Source organism: Molossus molossus, unplaced genomic scaffold, assembly GCF_014108415.1.
Source record: "Molossus molossus isolate mMolMol1 unplaced genomic scaffold, mMolMol1.p scaffold_m16_p_6, whole genome shotgun sequence".
Taxonomy (NCBI): domain Eukaryota; kingdom Metazoa; phylum Chordata; class Mammalia; order Chiroptera; family Molossidae; genus Molossus; species Molossus molossus.
This window is the reverse complement of record NW_023425399.1, coordinates 22,914,338-22,941,246: the sequence shown is the minus strand read 5'-3', so window position 1 is coordinate 22,941,246 and position 26,909 is coordinate 22,914,338. Positions and strand designations below refer to the sequence as shown.

Below are 26,909 nucleotides of genomic sequence, written 5' to 3'. Positions count from 1 at the left end.
TCACGCCCCTCCTTCCCTTACCGCCTCCGCGCCGCAGCCCGCTTGGGCCCTGGAGCCGATATGGGCGCCGCCGCGTGGGCATGGCTGCCCTTGCCGCTGCGTGTGTCTCTCCTGCTACTGCTTCTGCCGCTCCCGGGGCTGCCCGCGGGCTCCTGGGATCCGGCCGGCTACCTGCTCTACTGCCCATGCATGGGTAAGGCCTCCCGAGCCCTCTGCTCAAATGAGGAAACTGAGGCCCAGAGAGGCGAAGCCACTCCTCTGAAGCGCCCAGAGTCTCCTTGACAAGTCCAGGAGAGAACCCCATCGTGGGCACTGAGGGGCCACTGTGTTCAACCTTCCATTTGGCAGCAGATGAGGAAACAGGCTGGAAGAGATTACATGTCTTGTGCAAGGTCTAAGCTAGCCTGGAGTCCAGTAAATGGAGTTAGTGGGGCAGGACTTGATGCCACTGACCCAACGCGGACTCGAGGCGATTCTTTCATTCATTCGGCAAATATTTACAGGGCGCTTACTTTGTGTCCAGCCCTGTGCTCTGCTCTAGGGATACTGCATTGATAAGACAGAAAACTCCATGGCCTTGTAGAGCTTCCATTTTAGTTGGGAAAGACAGTCAATAAAAGATAAATATAAAAAGTCAGTAATACATGTTATTACTTATGGGAAAATAAAGTAGAGAAAGGTAAGGGAGAATCTAATGGCCGGCTGAGGGGTACAATTTAAATGGGGTGGTGGACCATCATTGTAAAAATCATGCCTTCTTAAAATCCTCCAGACCCCTAACCATAATGATTTGGACCTCTGCTCAACTTCACACCCTTCTTCCCAGATCCTCCTACTGTACGCTTAACCCCCTTTCTGCTCTTCACACATATTCAGTTCTTGCAGCCTGTGCTATTGCCTGTACTATTCCCTCTACCTGGAACACTCTCCTTCACTTCTACCAGACCTACTCCTTCTATCCTCAGGTCACGGTTTAAATGTCACCAAAAAGGAATTCACTGACCACAACTGAAATAATGTCCTTATTGTTCTCCATCACCAAACTTTTTTTCTTTCATTTTTGAAATTATCAGAATGTATCACTATATATTTATTTACATGTTTAATGTCTCCCTACCTAGACTGTGAGTGCCTTAAGGCCAGAGACCTTGTCCTTCTTGCTCATTCCTGTATTCCATCACCTGCCAGAGAGCCTGGGACATTGTGGCCTCTCAATAATATTTGTGGGATGAATGAATGGATGTCATGGTAGCGGTAACAAAAAGAATCAGGATTCGAGGCTGAAGAAATGATCAGTAGAAAGGCCAGGAAGTGGGCCTTTGTGAAGTACCATTAGTAACTAGAATAAGTGAAGTACTATTAGCAATTCAAGTTCAAGATGGGAAGCAGAGGAGGGGGCTGAGTAATGGCAGCAGGTTAGTGAAAGGATCCCAGTGGATGAAACATTGGAGTTGTCCCTCCTTGCACAAGTGAGTAGAGATAGAAGTGGAAAGGCATGCCTGGAGCAGCAAAAAACAAATGCTTGGGTTGAGAATATGTAGAGTAGAAGTATGGAACATGTTTGGAAAACAGCAGGGAACCCTTGAAGCAGAAGGGACAAGACCTAAAGAGCCTTGATTATGAGACATCTAGACTTGATCCCAGACTACCAGCTCCCCTGGCTCTCCCCAACCCTGGTTCTGCATCCTTTATGAGCCCTGCATTCCCCATGCCCTCAATGCCCCAGACCTCACCTCTCTCACAATATACCATCCAGGGCGCTTCGGGAACCAGGCTGATCACTTCTTGGGCTCCCTGGCATTTGCAAAGCTATTGAACCGCACCCTGGCTGTACCCCCTTGGATTGAGTACCAACATCATAAGCCTCCCTTTACCAACGTGAGTACCTCCCACTGACCTTGGCCCTTGTCCACCCTTCCCCAATCCTGTTCACCTCTATCTGACCCACAAGTCCTCTGGGCTTTACCTCCCACCCCCCTCTGTGCTTGCCCTACCCACACCCAGAACTGTCTTCCCTGGAATAAAATAAGTAGTATTTATCCTGCACCTACTTGCTGTCTGCAGGTACTGTTCTGAACACTGCCTGAAAATTAGCTCTTTTCTCCCTCATCACATCCCTATGAGGAAACTGAGTTAAAGAGATTAAGTAATTTGCCTGAGGTCACACAGCTTGTGAATAATAGAGTTGGAATTGTCATGCTGTCTAACTCTAGAGCCTGTGACCTCAATCTAAAGCCCCATTCATTTCCAGCCCTGGTTGATCCCACCCTTTGTGCATTCCATTGGTTAAAAAGATGATAGAGCCCTAGCCGGTTTGGTTCCACGGTTAGAGTGTCAGCCCACAGATCAATGAGTTGCAGGTTCAATTCCGGTCAAGGGCACATACTTAGGTTGTGGTTCATCCCCGGTTCTGGTCAGGGTCAGTCATATGGGAGGAAACCAGTCGATGTATCTCTCTCACATCGATGTTTCTCTCTCCCTCTCTTCCCTCCCTTCCTCTCTTCTTCCCACTCTATCTGAAGATAAATGGAAAAATATCCTCCAGTGAGGATTAAAAAAAGAAGAAGAAGAAAAGATGATAGATATTATTGTAAGTTTTGAAAAATAAACTGAAGCACAGGTTGGTTAAATAATGTGTCTAAGTCCACAAACCCAGGCTCCAGCACCGCCTCTCACCCCATCACGGGGCTCCCTGAGCATAGTTATGCTTAGCATCTTCTAATTCCTTTTTTATTCTTTGTGTCTTCCACTGGCCCATGTCTGTCTTTGTTTGCACTGTATCCCCAGGGGCCTTGCAGTAGTAACTGAATTAATATTTAATGAAATGACTTTAAAAGTTTCCAATAAACTTTTAAAAATTATACTTAGTATGTACAAAACATTATTTCATTTTTATAGTCTTTTCTCTGCATAGGTTTTATTTTTGCTTTGCATGTCTACATTTAGAGAGGTTTTTAACAAAGATTAAAAACCAGAGTACCTGAGATCATAGCCTGGCTTGGTCACTTACTAGCTGTGTAGACTGGGCAGGGTAATTGAGCTCTTTGTTTCCTCATCTTTAATATTTTTTTCTGTATTGATTTTAGAGAGAGGGGAAGGGAGAGGGAGAGAGAAATAGAAACATTGATGAGAGAGAACATTGACTAGCCACCTCCTGCATGCCCCCTACTGGGGACTGGGCCCACAACCTGGGCATGTGGCCTGACCAGGAATCAAACTGGCGACCTCTTGGTACATGGGTGGATGCTCAACCAGTGAGCCACACTGGCCCGGCTGTTTCCTCATCTTCAAAATAGGCTGGTAATAATGGTTGTTACCTTCGACCATGAGTTAGTGATTGTGGCATATCACGAACATTGTATGTCTCCTTCTTAGAATCATCTGAACTCATCAACATATAAAGTGCTTAGGACACAAAGAAGTCCTTAGTAACCAGGAGCCATTGATGTTCTGATTTTTTGCACTCACTGTTATAATTTAGACATTGCCCATTCATCTCCCTCTGGCTTGCTTTTTTTCACCTTGCCTTCTCAGTGAAGTCTTTTTTTTTTTTTTTAATCCTCACCTGAGGATATTTTTCTATTTATCTTCAGATAGAACAGAAGGGAGAGAGAGAGAGAAACATCGATGTGAGAGGGACACATCGACTGGTTGCCTCCCACACAACCCCGACCAGGGCCGGGGACAAACCACAACCGAGGTATGTGCCCTTGGTCAGAATCGACCTGGTCCGAGGGCCAACACTCTACCACTGAGCCAAACTGGTCAGGGCTCAGCCAAGTCTTGGAGTCTTCACTTCATGCTTTATACAGGTTACTTAACCCACACCAGTAAGGCTCCCCTTCCCTACTGGGACCATTCTCACAGAACTCACCAGGGACCTCAGAATTGCCAAATCCAGGAGTCATTTCTCAGTCTTTATCTCAGCTGACCTCTTAGTGACACCTGGCCTTGTAAGCCTCTCTCCTTCCTAAACTTTCCTATTCCCCTGGCTTCCTGCTTCAATTCTGACCTCTCAGCATTTTTCTCTTTGTACTATATCAGGGGCTTCTCTCTCTCTACCCACTGTTTAAAGGTTGGTGCGTCTTCTCTTTCTGTTTGCTTATTAACTATGTGACCTCAGATGAGTTACCCAGATTCCTTCCACCTGGGTTTCTTCATAAGTAAACTGGAGATGATTGTATTCCTTCCTCCTCTTGGAATTAGATGGGCACACCTTGGCCAGTTTGACTTAGCAGTTAGAGTGTCAGCCTGTGGACTAAAGGGTTTGATTCTGGGTCAAGGGCACGTGCCTGGGTTGCAGGTTCGATCCCCAATCCTGGTCTTGCAGGAGGCAACCAAATGATGTGTCTCTCTCACGTTGATAATTCTCTCCCTCCCTCCCTCCCTTCCTCCCTTACACTCTATCTGAAAAAAAAAAAAAAAATGAATGGAGCCTGGCCAGTGTGGCTCACTGGTTGAGCATCCACCTATGTACCAAGAGGTTGCCAGTTCAGTTCCTGGTCAGGGCATATGGCCAGGTTGTGGGTTCAGTCCTCAGTGGGGGGCATGCAGGAGGTAGCCAGTCGATGTTCTCATCAGTGTTTCTATCTCTCTCTCCCTCTCCCTTCTTCTCTCTCTAAAATCAATAAAGAAAAAAAATGTTTTTTTAATGAATGGAAAAATATCCTCGGGTAAAGATTGACAAACAAACAAACAAACAAAAAGAATTAGATGGGCAAGTCCATAAATGTGATGCATATAGCACCTGGTGCTAAGTCAGCACTCAATAAATATTAGTTGCTATTATCACTATTCTTTGCTTTGCTATAAATTTCTGTTGACTTTTGTGGCTTTCACTGTTCTCCATGTACTTCCCAAGTTTATCTGTGACCCAGACTTTCCTCTGACCATAGGCCTCTGTTTCTAACTCCTAGGCCTTTAAGTCAACTTGGATATTCCACAGATATCTCAAATTCTCAAATCCAGAACTTGGCATCTTTCTCCTTAAACCTGTGTTACCTCCTATATCCCTGGCCTTAGAGTGTATGTCACCTGGATACCAAGCTAGGAATCTACAAGTCATCCTAAATGCCTCCCTTTACTCTCTACTCCACCTTCTTTTACATATTCTAGCATTTCCATACCTCTCCATCTTTACTTGGACTTATGAGCAACACTCAAAAATATGTGTTGAATGAATACATGAACAAATGAAAGGACCACTGAAGTAGCCTCCTAATCCCCCATAATCCAATCAATATATTCTCTCTGCCACCAGAGTGATCTTTCAAAAAGGTAAATTTCACCCTGGCCAGTTTGGCTCACTGGTTGGAGTGTCGGCTCGAGGGCCAATGAGTCTTGGACTTGATTCCGGTCAAGGGCACATACCTCGGTTTCGGTTCATTCCCAGCCCTGGTTAGGGTCCTGCAGGAAGCAACCAGTCGATGTGTCCCTCTCACTTTGATGTTTCTCTCTCTCCTTCTCTCTCCCTCCATCCCTCCCACTTTTTTTGAAGATAAATAGATAAATATTCTGGGGTGAGGATTAAAAAAAAAAAGGCAAATCTCATATTATTTCTGCTTAAAGTCCTTCAGCAAGACCTTGTTGCTAATAGTTAAGGTTTCCAAAACCTGTTCTTTGGAACACCAATGATTCATAAAAGAAGTGTGCAGTGGTTAAATCACTTCTCAATTTCCCATCTCCCCAAAATTAGAGATTCAGAATGCACATTAGCATATTAAAAGGCCCTGAGAAGTCTTGTAGTAAAGAAACCCGTTTAACACAGTATTTCCCAGGTCTGTTTAACTCTGAAGTCCTTTTATTGTAGAACCCTTTATCCACCTGAACTAGTGGAACATGCTTGGGAACTCTGACCTATAGGATAAACTCTAAATTTTATTCCCTGGTGATCTAAGAAATTCTTTTTAATCTAGAAAAAAAAAACAACAGATCAGTATAATCACCATCCATGAAAAAAAAATCACCATCTATATACTCACCACTAGAAGTGATAATCATTAACAGTGTATCATCTTTGCTGCAGATAAAATTGTTAAAAGATAAAATCTCTCTTGGCTCCTGAGGCTAATCCTAATCCCTCCCTCTACCCCCAAAACAAAACAACCACTATTAAGGATTTAGTGTCTTTGGTGTGACTCCTTCCAAGTTTTTTCCTTGTATTTGAGAGTCCTTGTACCCATCTCCTGGTACATAATGGAAGAACTTCTCTAGGGCAAATACCTAGAGGAGATGGAAAGAGCATTTTAAACTCTGTTAGATGCTGCAAGATTATATTCTAAAGAGGTTGTTCCAAAATGTACACTTCTACTCTAGCCAAGCCTTTTTCCCATATCTCTTCCAACAATTGCAATTAAGTTTTTACATTTTTGTTAGTCTCATGAGTGAGAAGTATTGCCTTATCATTATAATCTGCTTTTTCCTAATTACTAGTGAAGTTGCACATCTTTTGAGTGTGTTGGCTATTTGTTTTTTGTTTTTGTTTTTTTTTTTGCTGTGAGTTGTTCACTCCTATCCTTTTCCTGTATTTTCTTTTGCGTCATTTCTCTCTCTTTTTAAAAAAATATGTTTTATTGATTGTGTTAGAGAGAGAGAAAGGGAAAGGGAGAGAGATAGAAACATTGATGAGAGATAACATTTATTGGCCACCTCCTGCACTCCCCCCTCTGGGGATCGAGCCCGCAATCCGGGCATGTGCCCTGATCGGGAATTGAACCAGCAACCTCCTGGTCCATGGGTCTATGCTCAACCACTGAGCCATACCAGCTGGGCTCTCTTTTTTCTTATAAATCAGTAGGCATTTTCTAACTCAAGTGAAATTACTCTTTGTTCTTTGCTTTACAGATATCTTGTCCCAATCTGTCTCTGTCCTAATTTGTTGTCTTTTGCCAAAAGTTTTTCATTGGCATGTAGTCCAAGCTGACTGGGTCTTGGAGTGTACAGTTTTAATAAATGTCTGTAAAACAGTTACTAGAATACTGAGGAGAAACTCCTGCCCTTCCTTTTCCCGCTTTTTCTATAGATCCATGTGTCCTACCAGAAGTACTTCAAGCTGGAGCCCCTCCAGGCCTACCATCGGGTCATCAGCCTGGAGGACTTCATGGAAAGGCTGGCACCCACCCATTGGCCCCCTGAGAAGCGGGTTGCATACTGCTTTGAAGTGGCGGCCCAGAGAAGCCCTGATAAGAAGACATGCCCCATGAAGGTGGGTTCTGTGGAGCTGGGGGACCCTTTCTGCCTGATCCATGTTCTCTAGGCCCATGAGATACTGTGTGATGGCACTGTGTTAGGGAAGGCACCAGAAGGGTGTAAAGTAGAAAGATGGAGATTTAAGTCCCATTTCTGGCATTTGCTGGTGTCACTTTGGGCAGAGGACTTTGCTTCCTCTGAGCCTTTATTTCTACCTACAAAACAAAGAGGACAGTGCTTGCTTCAGCAGTACATATACTAAAATTGGAATGATACAGAGAAGATTAGCATGGCCCCTGCGCAAGGATGACATGCAAATTTATGAAGCATTCCATATTTAAAAAAACAAAGAGGACAGTCTTTGCTCTGTCTCACTCATAAAGTATCACAAGGGCCAAGGTGTAAGAGTGCTTGAAAACTGTAAAGTGCCACATCAGTAATAGCAATTGATGCTCACATAGCACTTACTACGTGCCGTACCGTGCTAAGAACTTTACACTTATTAACCCACTTAATCTTCAAACTGCTCCATGAGGAAGGTACTATTAACATCCCTGTTTTAGAGGGCACTGAGTGCTACACAGAGAGTCAATATTTTGCCCAGGATCACATAGCAAACAAGTGGTGGAAGCACGATTCAATCCTAGGTAATTTGACTCCATTGTCCACTCTCCTAACTTGTACACTTTCTTGCCTTCAGCAGGTTAATGAGAAGCTATTATATTTTATCAGTACAGATTTATAAACTTGTAAATTTCTGGCACTTTGGGAATAAGACAATCCTTAATATGTCCTTCAGTGCTTAAGTTAAAGTATGGGAAGGGTGGTTAGAGGAGCCATGAAATGTAAGAAAAGTGACAGCTTATAGTCTTAACACTGCTCTCACTTGCTGCATGAACTTGGGCAAGTATCTTACCCTGTCTGGGCCCTAGTTTCCATATTGAAAGTAACAGCACTGGATTAGCTGGTCTTGAAAGTCTCTCGAAGCTCTAATCCATGGTTCCATATCCAAAGTCCACTTACTCCCCAGACCCATAGCAGAGCTACAGGGTCAGTGGGACATGGCATGTGAGCGGGAAAGACTCCTTCAGACATTGGTGAACGTCTCCTGCTGGAAACCAGACCGAAGGTGGAACCGGCCTCCTCAGACCCCAGACCAAGAATTACAAAGTGACATTCCTACTGGGCCATCCTATGAGGGTATTTCAGCTTAAGTCAAGTCACCCTGAGTTCCCCCACCCACAATTCCTTGGCCCCATCCCCAGTTGGCTTTCCTTCCCCCTCAGTAAGCTATTGACCACTCTATCTTTCTGCAGGAAGGAAACCCCTTTGGCCCATTTTGGGATCAGTTTCATGTGAGTTTCAACAAGTCAGAGCTTTTTGCAGGCATTTCCTTCAGCGCCTCCTACAAAGACCAGTGGATCCAGAGGTACATAGAGGGAGCAGTATTGCTGGGTTTGGGGAGGGTTATGGGGCCCTTGGGCATTCAGCACTCTCCTGGCCCTCTTTCCCTCTACCACACCCTAATATATGAGACCAAAGGTGTAGTCGGTCTGTCTGCTGAACTTGGGATCCTGTGTGATCTGTTCCCATCTCAACGCCTGACACAGTAGGACATTGACCCGCCATGAGGTTGAGCAAGAGTTTATCAGCCGATAAAGGATATCATAAAAAGAATATTATGCAGTCACATGAGTCTCGATTTCCTCCTCTAGGCGTGAGACTCGCTCCCTTGTTACCTTCCTCTTAACAAGGTGAAAATTGGAAGCAGCTTCTAGAGAACAACTTTAGGTGCGGACTGAGAAATTATGTCATCCTGATAATAATTGGATGTGCTTTATTAGTTGCACTCCAGTAGGCCTTATTAAAAAAATAGGTTAGCAGGGCATAGGCACAGGCCATGAAGTATTTATAGAGCGTCTGTCACGTATGAGACATAGTACTCAAAGGCCAGAGATGATACATAAAGATGAGGAAGACTCAGCCTTCAGCTAGCTACTGTCTAGTTATAATGATGATAACTAACAGTGTACTTGCCCTTGATGCTATAGTGTGTCAAAAAAGAGTGTGGGCTTAGGAATCAAACTTGAGTTAGGAGCTATAAGGAGCTTATGAGTTCATGCGTGGTTATAGCACTTGGTATTTAGTGGACCAGGGTAGAATGATGTAGAGCAACAACCACAGGCTCTGAATAAACACAGTCCTGAGCCCTGGCCGATTTGGCTCAGTGGTTAGTGTGTCGGCCCGAGGACTGAAGAGTCATGAGTTTGATTCCAGTCAAGGGCATGTACCTCAATTGTGGTTCATTCCCTGGCCCTGGTCAGGGTTGTGCAGGAGGCAACCAATTGATGTGTCTCTCTTGCATCGGTGTTTCTCTCTCCCTCTCTCTCTATTGTTCTAAGTCTTCTAAGGTAATAACTCGTTTAATACTTCCACAAATCTCTTGGGACAGGTGTTACTGTCATGTGTGCTTTACAGGTAAGGAAATTGAAGAAGAGAGGAGTGAAGTCACTTGCCAAGATCATACAGCCTGAAGTGACAGTCTGGGATTTGAACCCAGGCAGCCTGACTGCAGAGCACCCCCATACTTAATCACCGTGGCGAAAACAGCTGTGCCTTTAACAGCTGCCAATTCCTATCTGGTACTTGCCTTCAGAGCTAATTCATGAGCTACTTAGTCATGGCAACTTCTAATCCCCCTTATTGTTGGTCCCAGATAGGGCAGCCCCATTTAATCACCTACTTGGTTCTCCCATTCAGCTCTGAATGACTTGGAGCCATTGCCAGACCGGCAGACCTACCCTGAAGGGATAGAGATTTGCCCCTTATCACAGAATGCCAGGAAAAAAAGAAAAAAATGATACCAGCTCTAAAAACAGCTCCAAAAGCAACTTCCAGAAAGCCAGAAAAAGCACACAATCCTGGTTGGGAAAGAAGGGACAGTGTTGCATGGACGCATTAGTCAAGAAATGTTGCTGAAACACCTTTTTGTTGTCCCACAGTCTTTCTTTTTCTTTCTTTTTTTTTTACCCACAGTCTTGGAGTTCACTGAGTTGTAGGAATTGCATGAGAGTTTGGAGAAGTTTGTGCCTTACAGTGAAAATTGTAGGAAAAGACTTGTAGAGAAGATGAGGTCCCTGGAGGCAATTTGAGAGAGTTAGGGCTGCCTGGGCAGCTGCCTTCCTTCCACATATATTTAAGAAGCAATTCCTAAGTGTCAAACACTGGTCTGGATGCTGGGCATACAGGCAGGAATAAGGCAGTTAAGGCAGTTAAGGCCCTTGCTCAGATGGAGATGAATCTAATCGGGAGACAGTGAATAGTTTTACATAAGATTGTTCCAAAAGCCCTGGCCAGTTTGGCTCAGCGGTTAGAGCGTCGGCCTGCGGTCCGGAGAGACCCGGGTTCGGTTCCCGCTAAGGGCAGGTACCTCGGTTGCAGTTTGTCCCCGGCTCTCGTTGGTCGTGCGGGTGGCGGCCACTCGATGTGTCCCTTCACGTCGATGTTTCTCTCTCTCTCTCCCTCCCACTCTATCTGTACAAAAAAAATGGAAAAAGCCCTGGCTGGTTTGGCTCAGCGGTTAGAGCGTCGGCCTGCGGTCTGGAGAGACCTGGGTTCGGTTCCCGCTAAGGGCACGTACTTCGGTTGCAGTTTGTCCCCGGCCCTGGTTGGTCGTGCGGGTGGCAGCCACTCGATGTGTCCCTTTTACCTCGATGTTTCTCTCTCTCTCTCTCCCTCTCTCTCCCTCCCACTCTATCTGTACAAAAATTGGAAAAAAAATGTCCTCGGGTGAGGATAAAAAAAAAAAAATGGAAAAAAATATCCTCGGGTGAGGATAAAAAAAAAAGATTGTTCCAAAAGACATGGTGCTGTGAAGGACATAAACAGGTGATGTGTGATTGGCAGGCTGAGACCTTCATCAGCTTGGGCTGCTCTAATGAAATACTGCAGACTGGGAGGCTTAAACAACAGATGTTTATTTCTCACAGTTCTGGAGGCTGGGAAGTCTGAGATCAGGGTGCCAACATGGTTGGGTTCTGGTGAGGACTTCTTGGTTGTGGGTGCTGCCTTATTGCTGTACCCAAGCATGTTGGAAAGAGAGCAAGCCCTCTGGTCTTGTAAAGGCACAAATCCCATCATGAAGACTCTGCGCTCATGATCTCATCTAAAACTGCCTGCCTCCCAAAGGCCCCAACTCTTAATACTAACACGTTGAGGATTAGGGCTTCAACATAGGAATTTAGGAAGGGATGCAAACATTCAATCTGCAACAGACCTGAAGGATGAGGAGCCAGCTATGCAAAGAGATGGAGGGAAAGGTAGTTCTTCATGGTGGGGACAGGAACAGCGAGGCTCTGAGGCAGGAACAAGGTTGGTGTGGTCAAAGGGCAGGAAGACAGCCAGTGTGGCAGGTGTGGAGCACATGAGGAGAAGAACAGTAGGATGTTCCTGTCATCTGTTGCTGCATAAGCCTCTCCAAAACTCACTGTTCAATAACAATTTGGTATTTCTCAGCGTTCTGTGGGCTGACTAGGCTTAGCCAGGCGATTCTTTTGTTTTTTGTTTTTCTATTTCCTTTATGGAATTCCAACTGCACAAAGTTTCACTCCATATTAAACATCTAATTTCTTGGAATGAATACCCTTTAGAATGCCCTCCACAGACTTGGTGGGTTTTGTGTTTTTTTAAATAAAATGAAATTGTAATCCCACCACCCTTCCAAAATATACTATTAGAATTTTGATGTATATATTTCTACCCTCCAGTCGTTTTTATACAAATATATGCACTTACACATACTAAGTTGAAATTATATATAGTTCGTAATAAAATATTTAATTATCTATTCTGAGTTGTAATTAATATCAGTATTTACCAGGATAATAAATATTACTGGTAAGGTCAATTCTAAACCTATAAAAACATGAGATTTCAAAAAATGGCACTGGTATGCATATATGCCAATGGAATGTATGGGTTTGTTTATTTATTTAAAAGTTTATTTCAACAAAAAACAAAACAAAAAAGTTTTAAGTGTACAATTAAGTGGCATTAAGTATATTCACAGTGTTAGACAGCAATCACTACTGTCCATCTCCAGAACTTTTTCATCATCCCAGAAGAAACTCTGAACCCATTAAATGATAGCTCACCATTCTTCCCCAGCCCCTGGTAGCCTCTATTCTAATTAGCTTTCTATCTCTCTGAATTTACCTGTTCTGGGTACCTCATATAAGTGGAATCATAGAATATTTGTCCTTTTGTGTCTGGCTTATTTCAGTTAACATGTCTTCAGAGTTTATCCATGTTGTAGCATATGTGAGAATTTTAGTTCTTTTGAGACTGAAAGTAGTCCATTGTATGTATAGACCACATTTTGTTTATCCATTCATCTATGGATGGATACTTGGTTAGCTGGGCACTTCTTGCTTGTGGTCTCCATGTGGCTGCAGTTAGCTTTCAGTTGGGGCTGGCGTCATCTGAAGGCTCGACTGGACTGCATGTCCAAGAGGGCTTACATATGGCTGTCGTCTGGGAGCTCAGCTGGGGCAGTCAGCTGGCGTGCATGCACTGGACCTCTCCTTGTGGCTTGGACTCTAACAGCATGGCAGCTGGATTCTGAGAGAGTACATCCAAGGAGTGAGTGTTCCAAGAGACAAAAGGTGGAAGCTACTGACTCCCTAAAGGCTGGGCCTGGCAACTAGGGCAGTGTCACTTCTGCCAAATGCTATTGGGAGGGGGCATAGAGCCCACCCAGTAGGAGGAGATTTGCAGAATTAATCTGCCACACAGGACAGGAGATAGGAGGAGTGGACAGGGTCAAACCATGCAGGGCTTTGTAGGCAGTCTCATAGGAAACGTAGTGCTTTTTAGGGTATATGGATTTTCAACATCTAAAACAGTGGACACTGGCCCTGGCTGGTGTGGCTCAGTTGGTTGGAGTGTCATCCCATACACCAAAAGGTAGTGGGTTCGATTCCTGGTCAGTACACATACCCAGGTTGTGGGTTCAATCTCCGATCAGGGAGTGCATTCGGGAGGCAACCAACCAAGGTTTCTCATATCAATTTTTCTCTCTCCTTCTCTCCCCCTCTCCCTCCCTCCCTCTAAAAAATCAATTAAGCCCTGGTTGGTTTGGCTCAGCAGTTACAGCATCGGCCCACAGTCCGAAGGATCATGGGTTTGATTCCTGGTCAAGGGCACATACCTGGGTTGCAAGTTTGATCCCCAGCCTCAGTCAAGGTCCTGCAGGAGGCAACTAATTGATGTGTCTCTCTCACATCGATGTTTATATCTTTCCTCTCTCCCTCCCTCCCTCCCTCCCTCTCTTCCCCTCTATCTAAAAATCAATGGAGAAATATCCTCGGGTGAGGATTAACCAAAAAATCAACATAACATAAAATAAAATAGTAGACACTGTAGAAAATTATCCTCTGGAGGCAAGGATATGAGTACAGGGAGAATGGCATCGGAAAGTGTCAGGCTTTTCCCTGGTTTACTGTGTGACTCAGCAGACTGCTTCCCTTCTCTGGCTACAGTGCTCTGTTTATAAAATGAAGGGGGGAGTAGGGTCAGTGATTTTCAAACTGTTCCTTGGAGTTCTTGAGAAGTGCCACGCAGGCAGCAATGGGGGGCCAAGTTGGAGGGGCTCAGTTATTTTCCCCTACCTCCTTCAACCAGTAACCCTCTTGTGTATCACCCATAAGTTTGGATGGCCACAGGTCTAGATGTTTCAGGCTTCAGTTAGGCTACATGTAACAAAACCCAAAATGACGGAAAGTTAAAAAGATAGAAGTTTATTCGTTTTTAATTTATTCATTTAGGGAGAGAGGAAGAGGGAAAGAGAGGCATCAATTTGTTGTTCCATTTATTTATGCATTCATTGGTTGACTTTTATATGTGCCCTGATCAGGGATTGAACCTACAGCCTTGGTGTATCAGGACGACGCTCTAACCAACTGAGCTATCAGGCCAGGGTGAAGTTTATTATTTTCTTCAGTAAAAAAGTACTGGGGTAGCCCTGGCCAGTGTGGCTCAATTGGTTGAGACAAGCCTGGGTTTTGGGCTCGATCCCCAGTGTGGGATATGTGGGAGGCAGCCAATTGCTGTTTCTCTCTCATCAATGTGTCTCTTTCTCCATACCCCTCTTTCTCTCTCTAAAATCAATAGAAAGAGTAGGGTACAGACTGACAATCTTCAGAAGAGAGGGTGGTTGGGGAGGAAAGAGATAAACCACAGAACTTATATGCATGTACGCATAAATGATGGACATGGACAACAAAGCTGGGGACGGGGTGGGGGGATGGGGAGGAGGGTGTCAATGGGGAAAAAAGGAGAAACAACTGTAACAAAAATAAATTAATAAAAAAATAATTTAAAAAAATGAAAATAAAGTAAAATCAATAGAAAGATTTTAAGTACCAGGGCATGCAACCCTGACTGGATGGCAGCTCCATTGTGTCATCAGGAATCAGGTTCTCATCTCTCTGCTCAGCTGTCCCAATACTGGCTTTTATCTTTAGTGTCACCTCTTGGGCCAAGATGACTGACAAAGCTTCAGCCATTACATCCTTGCCCCAGTTAGCTGGAAGGACAAAAGGGGCAGAAGAAGGGCACATCTTCACCTTCTTAAGTAGCCTTCCGTACAGCTTGCTTACAACTCATTGGCCAATATTTAAGCACTTGGCCATACCTAGCTACAGGAAGTACAGAGAAGTGTCTTTATTTTGGGCTGCCATGTGGCCAGCTGAAAGTTGGGTTCTAGGAGAAAAGGATAAAAGGTATTTCTTCCTTGCTAAGTGATTTCTTTCTTTCTTTTTTTATTTATTGATTTGAGAGAGAGAGAGGAATGGAGAAGGAGGGAGAGAGAGAGAGAGAAATATCGACAAGAGAGAACATCAACTGGCCTCCTCCTGCATGCCCCTCACTGGGGATTTGGCCCAAAACCTGGGCATGTGCCCTGACCAGGAATCAAACCAGCGACCTCTTGGTGCATGGGTTGATGCTCAACCACTGAGCCACACCGGCCGGGCTCTGCTAAATGATTTCTGAGGATCCTTCCAGCTCTGCTGGTTCTGAGTCTGAATACTTTGGTGTAGATTTAATTCCACAGACATTTATTGCATATTTGCTGTTGTTGGAAGGCTATGTTCCATCATGCTGGACCATTCTTGTGGCATGAAAGTAATAGGTAATTGAGCACATAGTTTATCATTCTCCCTGGGTACAGCCTCCCAAAGAGAACTTAAACAGGTGATATGTAATTGGCAGGGCTGAGAGCTGAAAAATGAGAAGGAGCCAGCCATATGAACAGCTGGAAAACAAAAGAATATGCCACAGATTCAGCTTTTGAGGTGCCCATAGACCGGGGTGGGAGAGATGGGAGTGAGTTGTAGTAGTTAAGAATATAGGTTCTGGAGCAGACTGCCTGTATTTAAATTCCAGCTCCACCAATTTCAGCTGTGTGACGATAGCCATGTTACTTAACCTTTCTGTGCCTTAATTTCCTAATCTGTAAAATAAGAATAACAATACTACTTACCTCACAGGGATGATAAGAAAATCAAATGAATTAATATACACAAAGCAATTGGAATAGGTCTTGGAGGTCTTGGAAGTTTGAAAGGGGTTTGTGGAGCGAGGTATTTGAGTTGGGTATGAAGAAAGTGGCATGTTCATTGCAGCACTGTCATATGAGTGAAAGATTGGAGCAACTTCATTTTTCAGCAGGAGGAGACTAGATGGGTACATTGAGGTTTATTCACTCAAAATAGAAAACTTCAAGAGAAGCTAACAGGATCACATGATCTACATGATCAATATGTCCAAATCTCTAAAATAGAAAATTAGAAAAGTTGAAATAGGTTATCTACAGTCTGCTGATGTGAAGAAGATGATGATGATAGTCAGAATTTTCTTGGAGCTTTCCATGTGCCAAGCACTATTCTAAATACTTTGCTTGGCCCTGGCCAGTTTTGCTCAGTGGTTAGAGCGTCGGCCTGCAGTTCAGAGAGACCTGGGTTCAGTTCCCGCTAAGGGCATGTACCTCGGTTGCAGTTTGTCCCCAACCAGGGCCAGGGATCAAACCTGCAACCCAGGTACATGCCCTTGACCAGGAATTGAACCATGACCCAGCCAAACCGGCCAGAGCAGTTTGTTTCTTCTTTTTTTTTAAAATCCTCACCCAAGGATATTTTCCCATTTATCTTCAGATAGAGAGGGAGGGAGGGGGAGAGAGAGAGAGAAACATTGACATGCAAGAGACTCATTGATTGCCTCCTGCACAACTCTGACCAGGGCCAGGGACCAAGCCACAACAGAGGCACGTGCCCTTGACCAGAATCAAACCCAAGACTCTGGTCAGTGGGCCAATGCTCTAACCACTGAGCAAAACCAACCAGGGCTAATTTGTTCCTTTTTATTGCTATAATATTCCATTGGTTGGATACACCACAGTGTGTTTCAGCATTCACTTGTTGAACAGCATCTGAGTTGTTTCTGTTTTTTGGCTTTTGTGAATAAAACTGCTGTGTGTGAACATAGGTTTTCATTTCTGGGTCGTATAGTAGTTGCATATCTAGTTTTATAAGAAACTGCCAAACTGTTTTCCGGAGTGATGTACCTACTTCGTAATTTCAAGAACAGGATTTTGGCTGGTGAAGGAAGGCATTACAGGTAGAGGAAAGAGGTCTGCAGAGGTCTGGCATTTGAAAGTTTGTGGGACAGCAGGATGTTCCATGTTGCTGGGATGGGCTCTGGGCTTAGCTCAAGAAGAAACACAGGTTTTCTCCTCATCCATTCAGTCAGCAAATCTTAGTAGAGCTCTTATCTGTTCCAGACACTGTTCTGAGCACATGGAGGCATTGCCTTCAGAAGCGTGAGTCTAGCAGGAAAGACAGGTGAAATAATTACAAGGTGCATAGCGTACGGGGGGGAAACAGCCTTTGAGAGAAGTCTGAGGTAGGAATCTATAAACTCTGGTACTTTCCATGACGGCAAGGACCATGCCTGTCTTCTCATCTTGGCTCCAGCACATAGTAGGCAGTGAGACAATATATGTGAAGTGTGGAGTGAGTGATTTTATCCCGTGTGCACATTCCCTGTGAGTGTGGCCTGTCCATTGCCCTCTGGAAGCAGCTGCACGTCCCAATCACACCATGTGGGTAAAAGGGCAAGGCTCCGTCCAGACACCACACCCTGGAGTGAATTACCACACCACAGATTGGAAGCCAGCATGATATACAAAAGGTTGGAATGCTCTACTGGAAAATTTTAATTGTTAAATAAGCAAAGAAGATTGTAAATTCCAGGCGGCGGGACAGTATTACATTTTGTGCCTGTTGCCGCCGCTGTGGTTTCTTATCAGCCCGTTGGGGTTTCACAACCTTTCATACTTCTTGCATGTTATAGGGGCCCCTGCATAGAGTCTGTAGGACATGGTGCAATGCCATCCTTTTTCCCGTGGGGGTGGTGGCCAGGCTCTCTGTGTATTTCTGACTTTCCCTCATTCTGTCTTGTGTCAAGATTTTCTCCAAAGGAACATCCAGTGCTGGCTCTGCCAGGAGCCCCAGCCCAGTTCCCTGTCCTGGAGGAGCACAGGCCACTGCAGAAGTACATGGTATGGTCAGACGAGATGGTGAGGACAGGAGAGGCCAAGATCCAAGCCCACCTCCTCCGGCCCTACGTCGGTGTTCACCTGCGCATTGGCTCTGACTGGGTAACTTTCCCCTTCCTCTCCGGCTGGATTAGACATGTTCCTGAGCTGGGGCCATGCCTGTGGGAGTTGAATACTGAACCCATTGCACCAAGTTCCAGCCAGGCCAGAGAGTTCTCGCTCAGCCAAGTCCTTGGAGTCTCCACATGCGTTTCCCACTGTATCTCATGATCCCGCCATAGACATGTCAAACATGTGGCTCCAAAGTGCTTGCTTGCCAGCTCTTGGTTTTTGTTTCTTTTTGTTGTTGTTGTTGTTGTTGTTTTAAGTATGTTTTTATTGATTTTTTAGAGAGACAGAAACATCAATGTGAGAGAGAAACATCGATCAACCGCCTTCCGCACACCCCTCACTGGGGATGCAGCCTGCAACCTGAGCATGTGTCCTGACTGGGAATTGAACCGGGACCTCTCTGTCCATGAGACAATGCTCAATCCACTGAGCCACACCGGTCGGGCGGTTTTTGTTTTTTTCATTCCTCACCTGAGGATATTTTTCATTGATTTTTTAGATAGAGTTTAGATAGAGGGAGGAGAGAGAGAGAGAAACATCAATTTGAGAGACACATCGATTGGTTGCCTCCTGCGCAGTTCCGACCAGGGCTGGGGACCAAACCTGCCACCCAGGTACATGCCCTTGACCAGGAATCAAACCCATGACTTTGCGGGCTGTGGGCTGATGCTCTAACCGCTGAGCCAAACCAGCCAGGGCCAAACTCTTGTTTTAACAGTTGCCATTTTTATCCTCATTTTGCAGATGAATAAACAGGTATCAAACTAGACTCCGGGTAAGGCAGCAAGCCAGGGAGTTCAGACCTGCAGCCCAGGAGTCTTCTGTCTCAGCTCAGTGTTTAGTCAATAGATTATTTGTTGAAAAAGGAGTTCTGGAGATTGAGTGGGGCTCCTAAGAAATGAAAATGTCGCCCTGGCCAGTTTGGCTCAGCGGTTAGAGCGTCTGCCTGCGGTCCGGAGAGAACCGGGTTCGGTTCCCGCTAAGGGCATGTACCTCGGTTGCAGTTTGTCCCCGGCCCTGGTTGGTCGTGCGGGTGGCAGCCACTCGATGTGTCCCTTTCACATCGATGTTTCCCTCTCTCTCTCTCTTCCTCTCTCTCCCTCCCACTCTGTCTGTACAAAAAATGGAAAAATGTCCTCGGATGAGGATTAAAAAAAAAAAAAAAAAAGAAATGAAAATGTCATCTTCTAAATTTGGAGGCTGTTTAATGTGCAGAAGCCTCATTATATTATCCTCTGTGTGAAAATAACTGGAGCAATATAGACAGTCTCCTTAATTTATGTAAGAAGACATATAGCCCTGGCCAGTTTGGCTCAGCGGTTAGCACTGGCCCACGGACCAGAGAGTCCTGGGTTCAATTCCCGCTAAGGGCATGTACCTCGGTTGTGGTTTGTCCCCGGCCCCAGTTGGGGTCATGTGGGTGGCAGCCAGTCGATGTATCTCTCACATCGATGTTTCTCTCTCTCTTCCTCCCTCTATCCCTCCTGCTCTATCTGAAGATAAATGCAAAAATGTCCTCGGGTGAGGATAAAAAATAATAATAAAAAAGAAGACATATAATATACACACACACACACACATATATGTGTGTGTGTATGTGTATGTATATGTATATATGTAACTGTTAGAAATGCTCATTGTTGAGAACTTGAAAAATATAAAAATTAGCCCTGGCCAGTTTGGCTCAGCGGTTAGAGTGTCGGCCTGTGGTCCAGAGAGACTCGGGTTCAGTTCCCACTAAGGGCACATACCTTGGTTGCAGTTTGTCCCCAGCCCTGGCTGGGTCGTGTGGGTGGCAACCACTTGATGTGTCCCTTTCATGTCGATGTTTCTCTCTCTTTCTCTCCCTCCCACTCTATCTGAACAAAAAATGGGAAAAAATATATATATATATGTATAAATAAAAATTAGGTCAAAATTCATTTAGAGTCAGTTGAGAAAGTAATCACACATTTACCCACTAGACTCCCCTCCTGCCCTCCTTTGTCAAAGAAAAGGAGCCAAGCCCAGAATATATTATGAGTGATTTCAGCCAAACCTTCAAAGAATAGATAGTTCTCATCTGTACTTTCCTAGAACATACAACAATATAAGATACTATTTAAAAAAATTTTTTTTTCTTCATTGATTTTAGAGAGGAAGGGAGAGGGAAAGAGAGATAGAAACATTGAAGAGAGAGAACATTGATTGGCCGCCTCCTGCATGTTCCCCCTGGGGATTGGGCTCACAACCTGGGCATGTGCCCTGACTGCGAATTGAACTGGCGACCTCTTGGTGCATGGGTTGATGCTCAACCACTGAGCCACACCACCTGGGCAAAGACACTATTTTTTATAAAGCTAGCATAGCACTAATGTCAAACTAAGATAAAGTCAACTTAGAAAACTATATTTGCCCATTCTCACTTATGAACATAGCTGCACAGGCCCACAAGTAAAATCCATATGAAAGAACATACAACACAAACAAGTAAAATTTATCCCAGGAATGCAATGAAATTATATTAACTATATTAACACCCAAAGAAGAAAAATCATATAATCATCTCAATAGAGGCCAAGAAAGCATTTGAGAAAAGTCAACACTCATTTATGATTTAAAAAAAAACTCTTAACCAAGCAGGAATAGAAGGGACCCACCTTAACTTGATAAAGCTATCTCTCTGAAACCCACAGCAAACATGTACTTCGTGGGAGCTATCAGAAGTGTTCCCACTGAAGTCAGAAATCAGATAAGGCTGCCTAGTATCACCACCATGGTTCAGAATTCTACTGGAAGTCCTAGATAACACAGTAAAAAAAAAAAAAAGAAAAACTTTGTAAAAAGCCAATAACCCACCACCCAGAAATAACCACTATTACTGTTTTGTTGCATGTCCCTCTTCCCTCAGTGCTTTTTAAAAATAACATAGAGAGCTCCTCCCATAAGCCTGCTTTTTTCCACTTACCGGCTTGGGCTTCTGGGGTTCCAGGCCAGTTTCTGTCTCTAACTCTGTCCCCTACCCCCGTAGAAAAATGCCTGTGCTATGCTGAAGGACGGGACTGCGGGCTCCCACTTCATGGCCTCTCCACAGTGTGTGGGCTACAGCCGCAGCATGGCAGCCCCTCTTACCCTAACTATGTGCCTCCCCGACGTGAAGGAAATCAAGCGGGCCGTGGAGCTCTGGGTGAGGGCTCTCAATGCCCAGTCTGTCTACATCGCCACGGATTCTGAGAGTTATATGCCCGAGATCCAACAGCTCTTCAAAGGGAAGGTATGCGTGGGCCCTGTGGGAGTGCAGAGGGAAGGGAATCTGGGAAAGCGCCAGTGTGTTCCCACCGCTTCCACTACATGCTTCATGTCCTCCTGCCGCCAGACTTTTGCTTGGACATCCAGTGCCCCTCCAATTCCTACCCTTTTTTCAGACCCCAACGCATACCCCTCTGCAGGTTCTCTCCAGTTTTTCCTTCACTCCTGCAGCTAATGTGTCTGGGAGCTGTCACAGAACTTGATCAAATCTTCTCTGGGACACTTCTAGACTGTGTATGACTAGTGTAGAAACATGTCTTATTTCTTCCCAGGATATCCTCCTTGAAGGCAGGATCTAAGACTGTCCTGTTCTTTGGTGTCTAGCTAGCTGCTTTGAGCTCCTCCAGGGCCGAGACCCTGCCTTGCCATCACCAGTATCTAGGACAGTGCCTCACACATAGTACACAGTCAGTAAATGTTTGCTGAATAAGGATGTAAAGAGTGGCCCCGGCAGAGACCCAGTGTAGCAGAGGAATCAAGAGCATGGACTCTGGAGCCAGGTGAACTTGGGCTCTGATCACTGTGAAGCCTCACACAAGTCACTGCCTTTCTGTGCTTTATATTTTCTCGTCAATAAATTGGGGCTGAGAGTAGTACCTGTCTCATAGGGTGATTGTGAAGATCAGATATAAAGAAATGAAAGCTGTCTGGTATAAAATAAGTAAAGTTAGCTGTCATTGATAGAAGAAGTTGGTGGTTGATGAATAAAGGGAAGGGACTTTTGTGTTTAGTTAATGCTTAAGAAGCCATGAATAGTGGGTATTCAGTATATGAATAAGCAGTAGAATGTGCTTGATATTCTATGCGTGAAGAGCACGTATCGATAAAATGACTGAATTAATAGTAAGCATTCAATAAGACTTCCTTGAATGAACGAAAGCCCTAAATGCTTGTGCAGACCTTAAAAAGCAATGAGTGGCTTCACTTTCTAGCAGTGAGTGCCCTCAACTTTACATCGGGCTCCCTTTTTCTCTTTTACCCCAGACACGGGCTTGTAACAAAAGTGCTGAGTCAGTGCTCTCTGGTCTCCCACCCACCCACTTTATAGAAGAATATCAGAGCTGGGAGACCTCAGAGCTCATCTAACCCAACCCCTGCGTTTTATCGCTAAGGAAACCAAAGTCCCAAGAAGGGATAAAATTTACCTAAGAGGTCGCAGAGCTAATTATAGTGGGTGTGACACAGAGCGGGTAAGTTTCAGGGCATGAGTGGAATCGTTCAGGGGGTTTTGGCCATGATTAAACTCATATTATTATTTTTTTTTTTTTGCTACCATTCGAATAGCAAGATGATGATTTTTTGTTACATCAGAAATCTCTGTGTGACAACAAAGCACTTTCCACCCCAACTCTGCCCACACCACCACCTTGGTGCTAGGTTGAAGCATGTGGAGAGCCCCAGGGAGTTTTTTGTGAGTTTTTAGAGTTGACGTACTTGTTACGCCTTGAGCCTCTTGCCATTTTCTATTTCCTGTTTCTGCACCATTGTTATTGCTCTTCCCTACTCCTCAGCCCCCATCTCCATGGGCCCTCTTCCTCCTGAACTAACTCTTGCTTCTCCGTTAAGCCTGGCCAGTGCTGAGCTGGGGATACTGATAAATAAGAGGTGGTATTGCCCTCCAGGGCTCACAGTCTAGACTCAAGAAAAGAAACTTTTCAGACAACTATATAATACATGCCATGGGGTGGTGGTGGGGTAGGGGTGGGGTAGGGGTGGGGGCATGGGCTTATTCATTCACTTGCCCAGTCAACAGATGTTTCTTGAGGAAAACTCCAGTCAGCAGTGACAAGCAAACTGACACAGCCTAGCCCCCATCAGGGGCAGGAGACTGATATCAATCAGAGAATCACTAAGGAGTAAAAACTATAAACTAAGACGTGTGCTCTGAAGTAAAGGAACGTGGTTCTGTCAGAGTGCAGAATAGAGGACCCTGGCCTAGATTGGGGGGCCAGGAAGGACTTCCCCAGGGAGGTGAGACTTGAGCTACAGAGTGAGGTTAAGGAGTTAACCAGCAGAGACAAGCACCCTAAATGGGGGGAAGAGCATATGCAAAGGTCCTGAGGAAGGTGGGAGCCTGGGTTGTAGTGGCTGGAGGCATGAGAGGAGGTGGAGAGGTAGCCTGAACAAGGCCTTATAGGTTACAATCATGATGTGTCATCTTTATCTGAGGAGCAACACGGCACCCGTGTAAGAGTGTTCAGGTTGGAGTGGAGAGGATGATGGGTTAGAGCACCTACAGAGGTTTTCTGGCTGCTCTGTGGTGCACAGGCCAAGAGGAGAGGCAGCGAGGAGACCAGTGAAGAGGTAAGAGAGGACATGGCTGTCCCGGAAGTGGTAATCTGTCAAGAGAAGGGTTCACCTTTGGGGAATAGATTGGACAGGGCTTTAGGCTCAGAGGCATTGGGCAGCGCAACTGGATGGGTGGAGTGCTCTTTGGTCAGGTCACAGTTTGGTGGGGGAGCCAAGCCTGTCCGACTAGGGCTTCGTGAGAAAGGTAGGATTGAGCTGAGACCTGAGAGTACAAGGGGATTTTAATGGGTAGGGAAAAGGTATTCCCGGCAGAGGAGACTAATAAGCGGAGGCGAGTGCGAATGAGGGGTGTTTGGAGCTGAGGCTGGTAGTGGGAGAGGGGTGCTGGGGCTGGTGGGCCGCGTGGGAGTGGCCGAGGCAGCTGCTGGCGACACCTCTCTCAGATGCCGGCCCCACCTCTCATCCTCTCTGCACCTCCTTTTGTGTCTGTAACTTTAGCACAAAGCAAGGAAGTGGAATATGACTGCAGACCTTGGCTGAGCTGGCCACCTTGGCCTGTACCCTGGCTAAAATGCCCTGCCCTTCCTCCTGCAGGTGAAGGTGGTGAGCCTGAAGCCTGAGGTGGCCCAGATCGACCTGTACATCCTTGGCCAAGCTGACCACTTTATTGGCAACTGTGTCTCCTCTTTCACTGCGTTTGTGAAGCGGGAACGAGACCTCCAGGGGAGGCCATCCTCTTTCTTTGGCATGGACAGGCCCCCCCAGCTCCGGGACGAGTTCTGACCCTGGCTAGAGCACATCACCAGCCCAGCTGGTTTCTCCAGCCAGGCCTGGCAGCCGGAGTCGCTCCCAGGATTGATCTCCAAAAGAGCAAGCTTCTATTTTTGGCTGTCAAGGACAGAGAAAAGTACCAGGGACTTCCTGGAGGAGGAAGATGGTCCATCTCCCAGTGTATAGGACTTCCACGCTCCCAGGAGCCAGACCCTCTCCCATACTCACGTGCTCTGGCTCTTTCTCCCAGGAGTTTTTCACACCAGCAAAGTAGTCCAGCTACTGTCTTTTGGTCTGAGCAGCCTGGGATACTGAACTTGATTCAGAGAGATTTTATATACATATCTATAAGGAGAGAGAGATTTTTATAGTTTTGATACAAGGTCATGACTATTCAGAAGTCTTCCTCGTTTTTTAAAAAATCAGTGAGGTTCATTAACATAGGTACGTAAAGTGACCTTAACTGAATGTAGATGAGACCTTAACTGAATGTAGGGTGGGGTGGGGGTATTCATCACTTTTCCATATGACCCCCAGAGTGACCCTCAGACTCCTCTCCACTGCCTAGCTAGAGCCACTGCCACCCCACATCTTGGCCCCTTTCCAGGGTTTGGGGCATAAATACTGTCCTCCATTATAAACACTATGCAAATAGAAGTTGTCGGTCATGCGGCCATACAGAGCTCCACAGACGGCTAAGTGCTGCTCACGTAGCACATTCCCTGAAAGCAGCACACACCATCAAGCCAGGCCCTCATAGCATTGGTCTCAGTGAGAGTCTCTTGGTAGTTAGTGGCCCGCCACAAACCTGGCACCATCAAGGTCTTGTAACACATCGCCAGGGACCAGGGCTTACTGGTCTGGTGGGATCCTTCTGAAGGCTGCCATCTCCTCCCTGATCTCGTGCCTCAGGGGCCTGGTTGTAGAATTTTGCCATTAAGTTGGTATCCAAGGCCTGTCCTCCCAGCCTTTCTCCTGTAGCTGGAGCCCTCACACCATAGTCTCACAAGGAATTGCTTGCTAAGCCTCTGACCAGACAGAAGGTGCCCAAACCAGGAGCCACTGGAGTCCCAGTTTGGAAGCCACTTTTGCCCCTTCCTATCCAATGTAATCTCTGACCCCATGAGGCCTAGGGTGTTGCAGTTATTTCTTTGTCTCTTGGATGCTGTGGTTGTAATAACCCATGACTCCTGAGAGTCTGACTTCTTGGCCTTGTGGTTCTAAAGTTCGAGTCTAACACCTACTGATCTCTCGCCATCGTGTGACTTCTCTTGGTCTTCGATCCCAGGAAGGTGGAGGAGACTCTCATGAGAGCCAGGCCCAGAGCTTCAGTCAGGGACTTCTTCCTCAGGTTACCTTTGGATGGGATACTTTTTTTGTCAGGGCAGCCCAGGTCATAGGTTGCAGGGTAACAAGGGTGCCAAATACCAAAGGTGACATTTATTGCTTAGAGCTGCTGTCCAATTCTAAGTAGGAGAAACTGTACAGAAAGGGATATTGTATTTTCTCTCTCAGGAAACAGTGAAATGTTTTACATCCTAGGTGGACTCTGAGAGATGGTTTATCTATTCAGACTTGTTCAGGAGCCTCGTTCAGAGACTCAGAGTGTACTCCTGCCTCCATCCGCTGGTTGGGAAGGCATAGCTCACTAGCTGATTTAATTTGCCGGATTCATTTGCCCTTCACAGCGTGCTGTAGTGTGGGCCCTGAAGGGCCATCCAAATCGTGTTGATTAGCATTGGCCGTAGTAACAGCTTGTGTTTCTGGCGGAGAGGGCACCAGAGTTGTAGTCAGAGTCAGTGTGTTCTGTAGGCAAGCACTTTATTCTTCTTTGACCCAGTTTTCTCACCTATAAAATGGTAATAAAATCGACTGGGTTGTTAAAGGACTCAAATCAGATAAAGCATGTACAAGAGCACATTGTAAACTTGAAAGAGACAAAGGCACATCTGTAGCTGTTGGTTCATTTGTCTGCTTCTTGCCACACACCTACTCTGTGCCAGGCACTGTACTTGTTAAGTGATTTATGGGCAGTCTCTGATTTAGTCCCAACCCAGCCCTGGGAAGCAGGAACTGTTATTATCCTCTTTTTTCTTTTTAATTAAATTTTTTTTTCTTTATTGATTTTTAGAGAGGAAGGAAAGAGATAGAAGCATCAATGAGAGAGAACATTGCCTGGCCTTCTCCTGCATGCCCCCCACTGGAGGTTTGGCCCACAACCTGGGCATGTGCCCTGACCGAGAATCGAACCAGCGACCTCTTGGTGCCTGGGTTGAAGCTCAACCACTGACCCATACCGGCCAGGCGTTACTATCTTGCTGAGAAATTAATGCTCAGAAAATTCTCATAATTTTCCCAAGGCCACACAGCTGATGGCAGTAAGCCACGACTTGACCTCCCAAAGTCAGTATTGTAGCCATCATGCTCTGTTGCCCCCAGTTCACAGGAGGCACTTTACTTCCACTGGGCTCCTGCTGTGTGCTGGCCACTGCCCGGGGGTTCCAGGGAGAGGGAGATCACCCGAGAAACAGAAAGCCACATGAAGCTTACAGTTCCCTTGGGTGGTTATTCAACATCCTTTTAGTAGCAAGTATGTATTGATCAACTGCTATGTGCCAGGCTCTGTGCTAGGTACCAAGGATTCAGCAGAGAATCAGACACGAAGTCTTTGTTCTCAAGGAATTTG

General features: G+C 45.6%; 1 protein-coding gene and 1 non-coding gene across 2 annotated transcripts; both read left to right on the top strand.

Moving 5' to 3' along the window:
* The first annotated feature begins 4 nt into the window (after window positions 1–4).
* On the top strand, window positions 5–26,350 carry POFUT1 (protein O-fucosyltransferase 1). The gene is made up of 7 exons (XM_036244932.1): window positions 5–193; window positions 1,757–1,878; window positions 7,022–7,204; window positions 8,505–8,617; window positions 17,713–17,905; window positions 20,925–21,167; window positions 24,047–26,350. Exons 1-7 carry the CDS (start codon window positions 61–63, stop codon window positions 24,233–24,235), a joined length of 1,176 nt encoding a protein of 391 aa, XP_036100825.1. The 5' UTR covers window positions 5–60; the 3' UTR covers window positions 24,236–26,350.
* On the top strand, window positions 7,423–7,529 carry LOC118619524. The gene has a single exon (XR_004957283.1). It is a non-coding gene; the product is annotated as a U6 spliceosomal RNA (small nuclear RNA).
* Window positions 26,351–26,909: the final 559 nt, after the last annotated feature.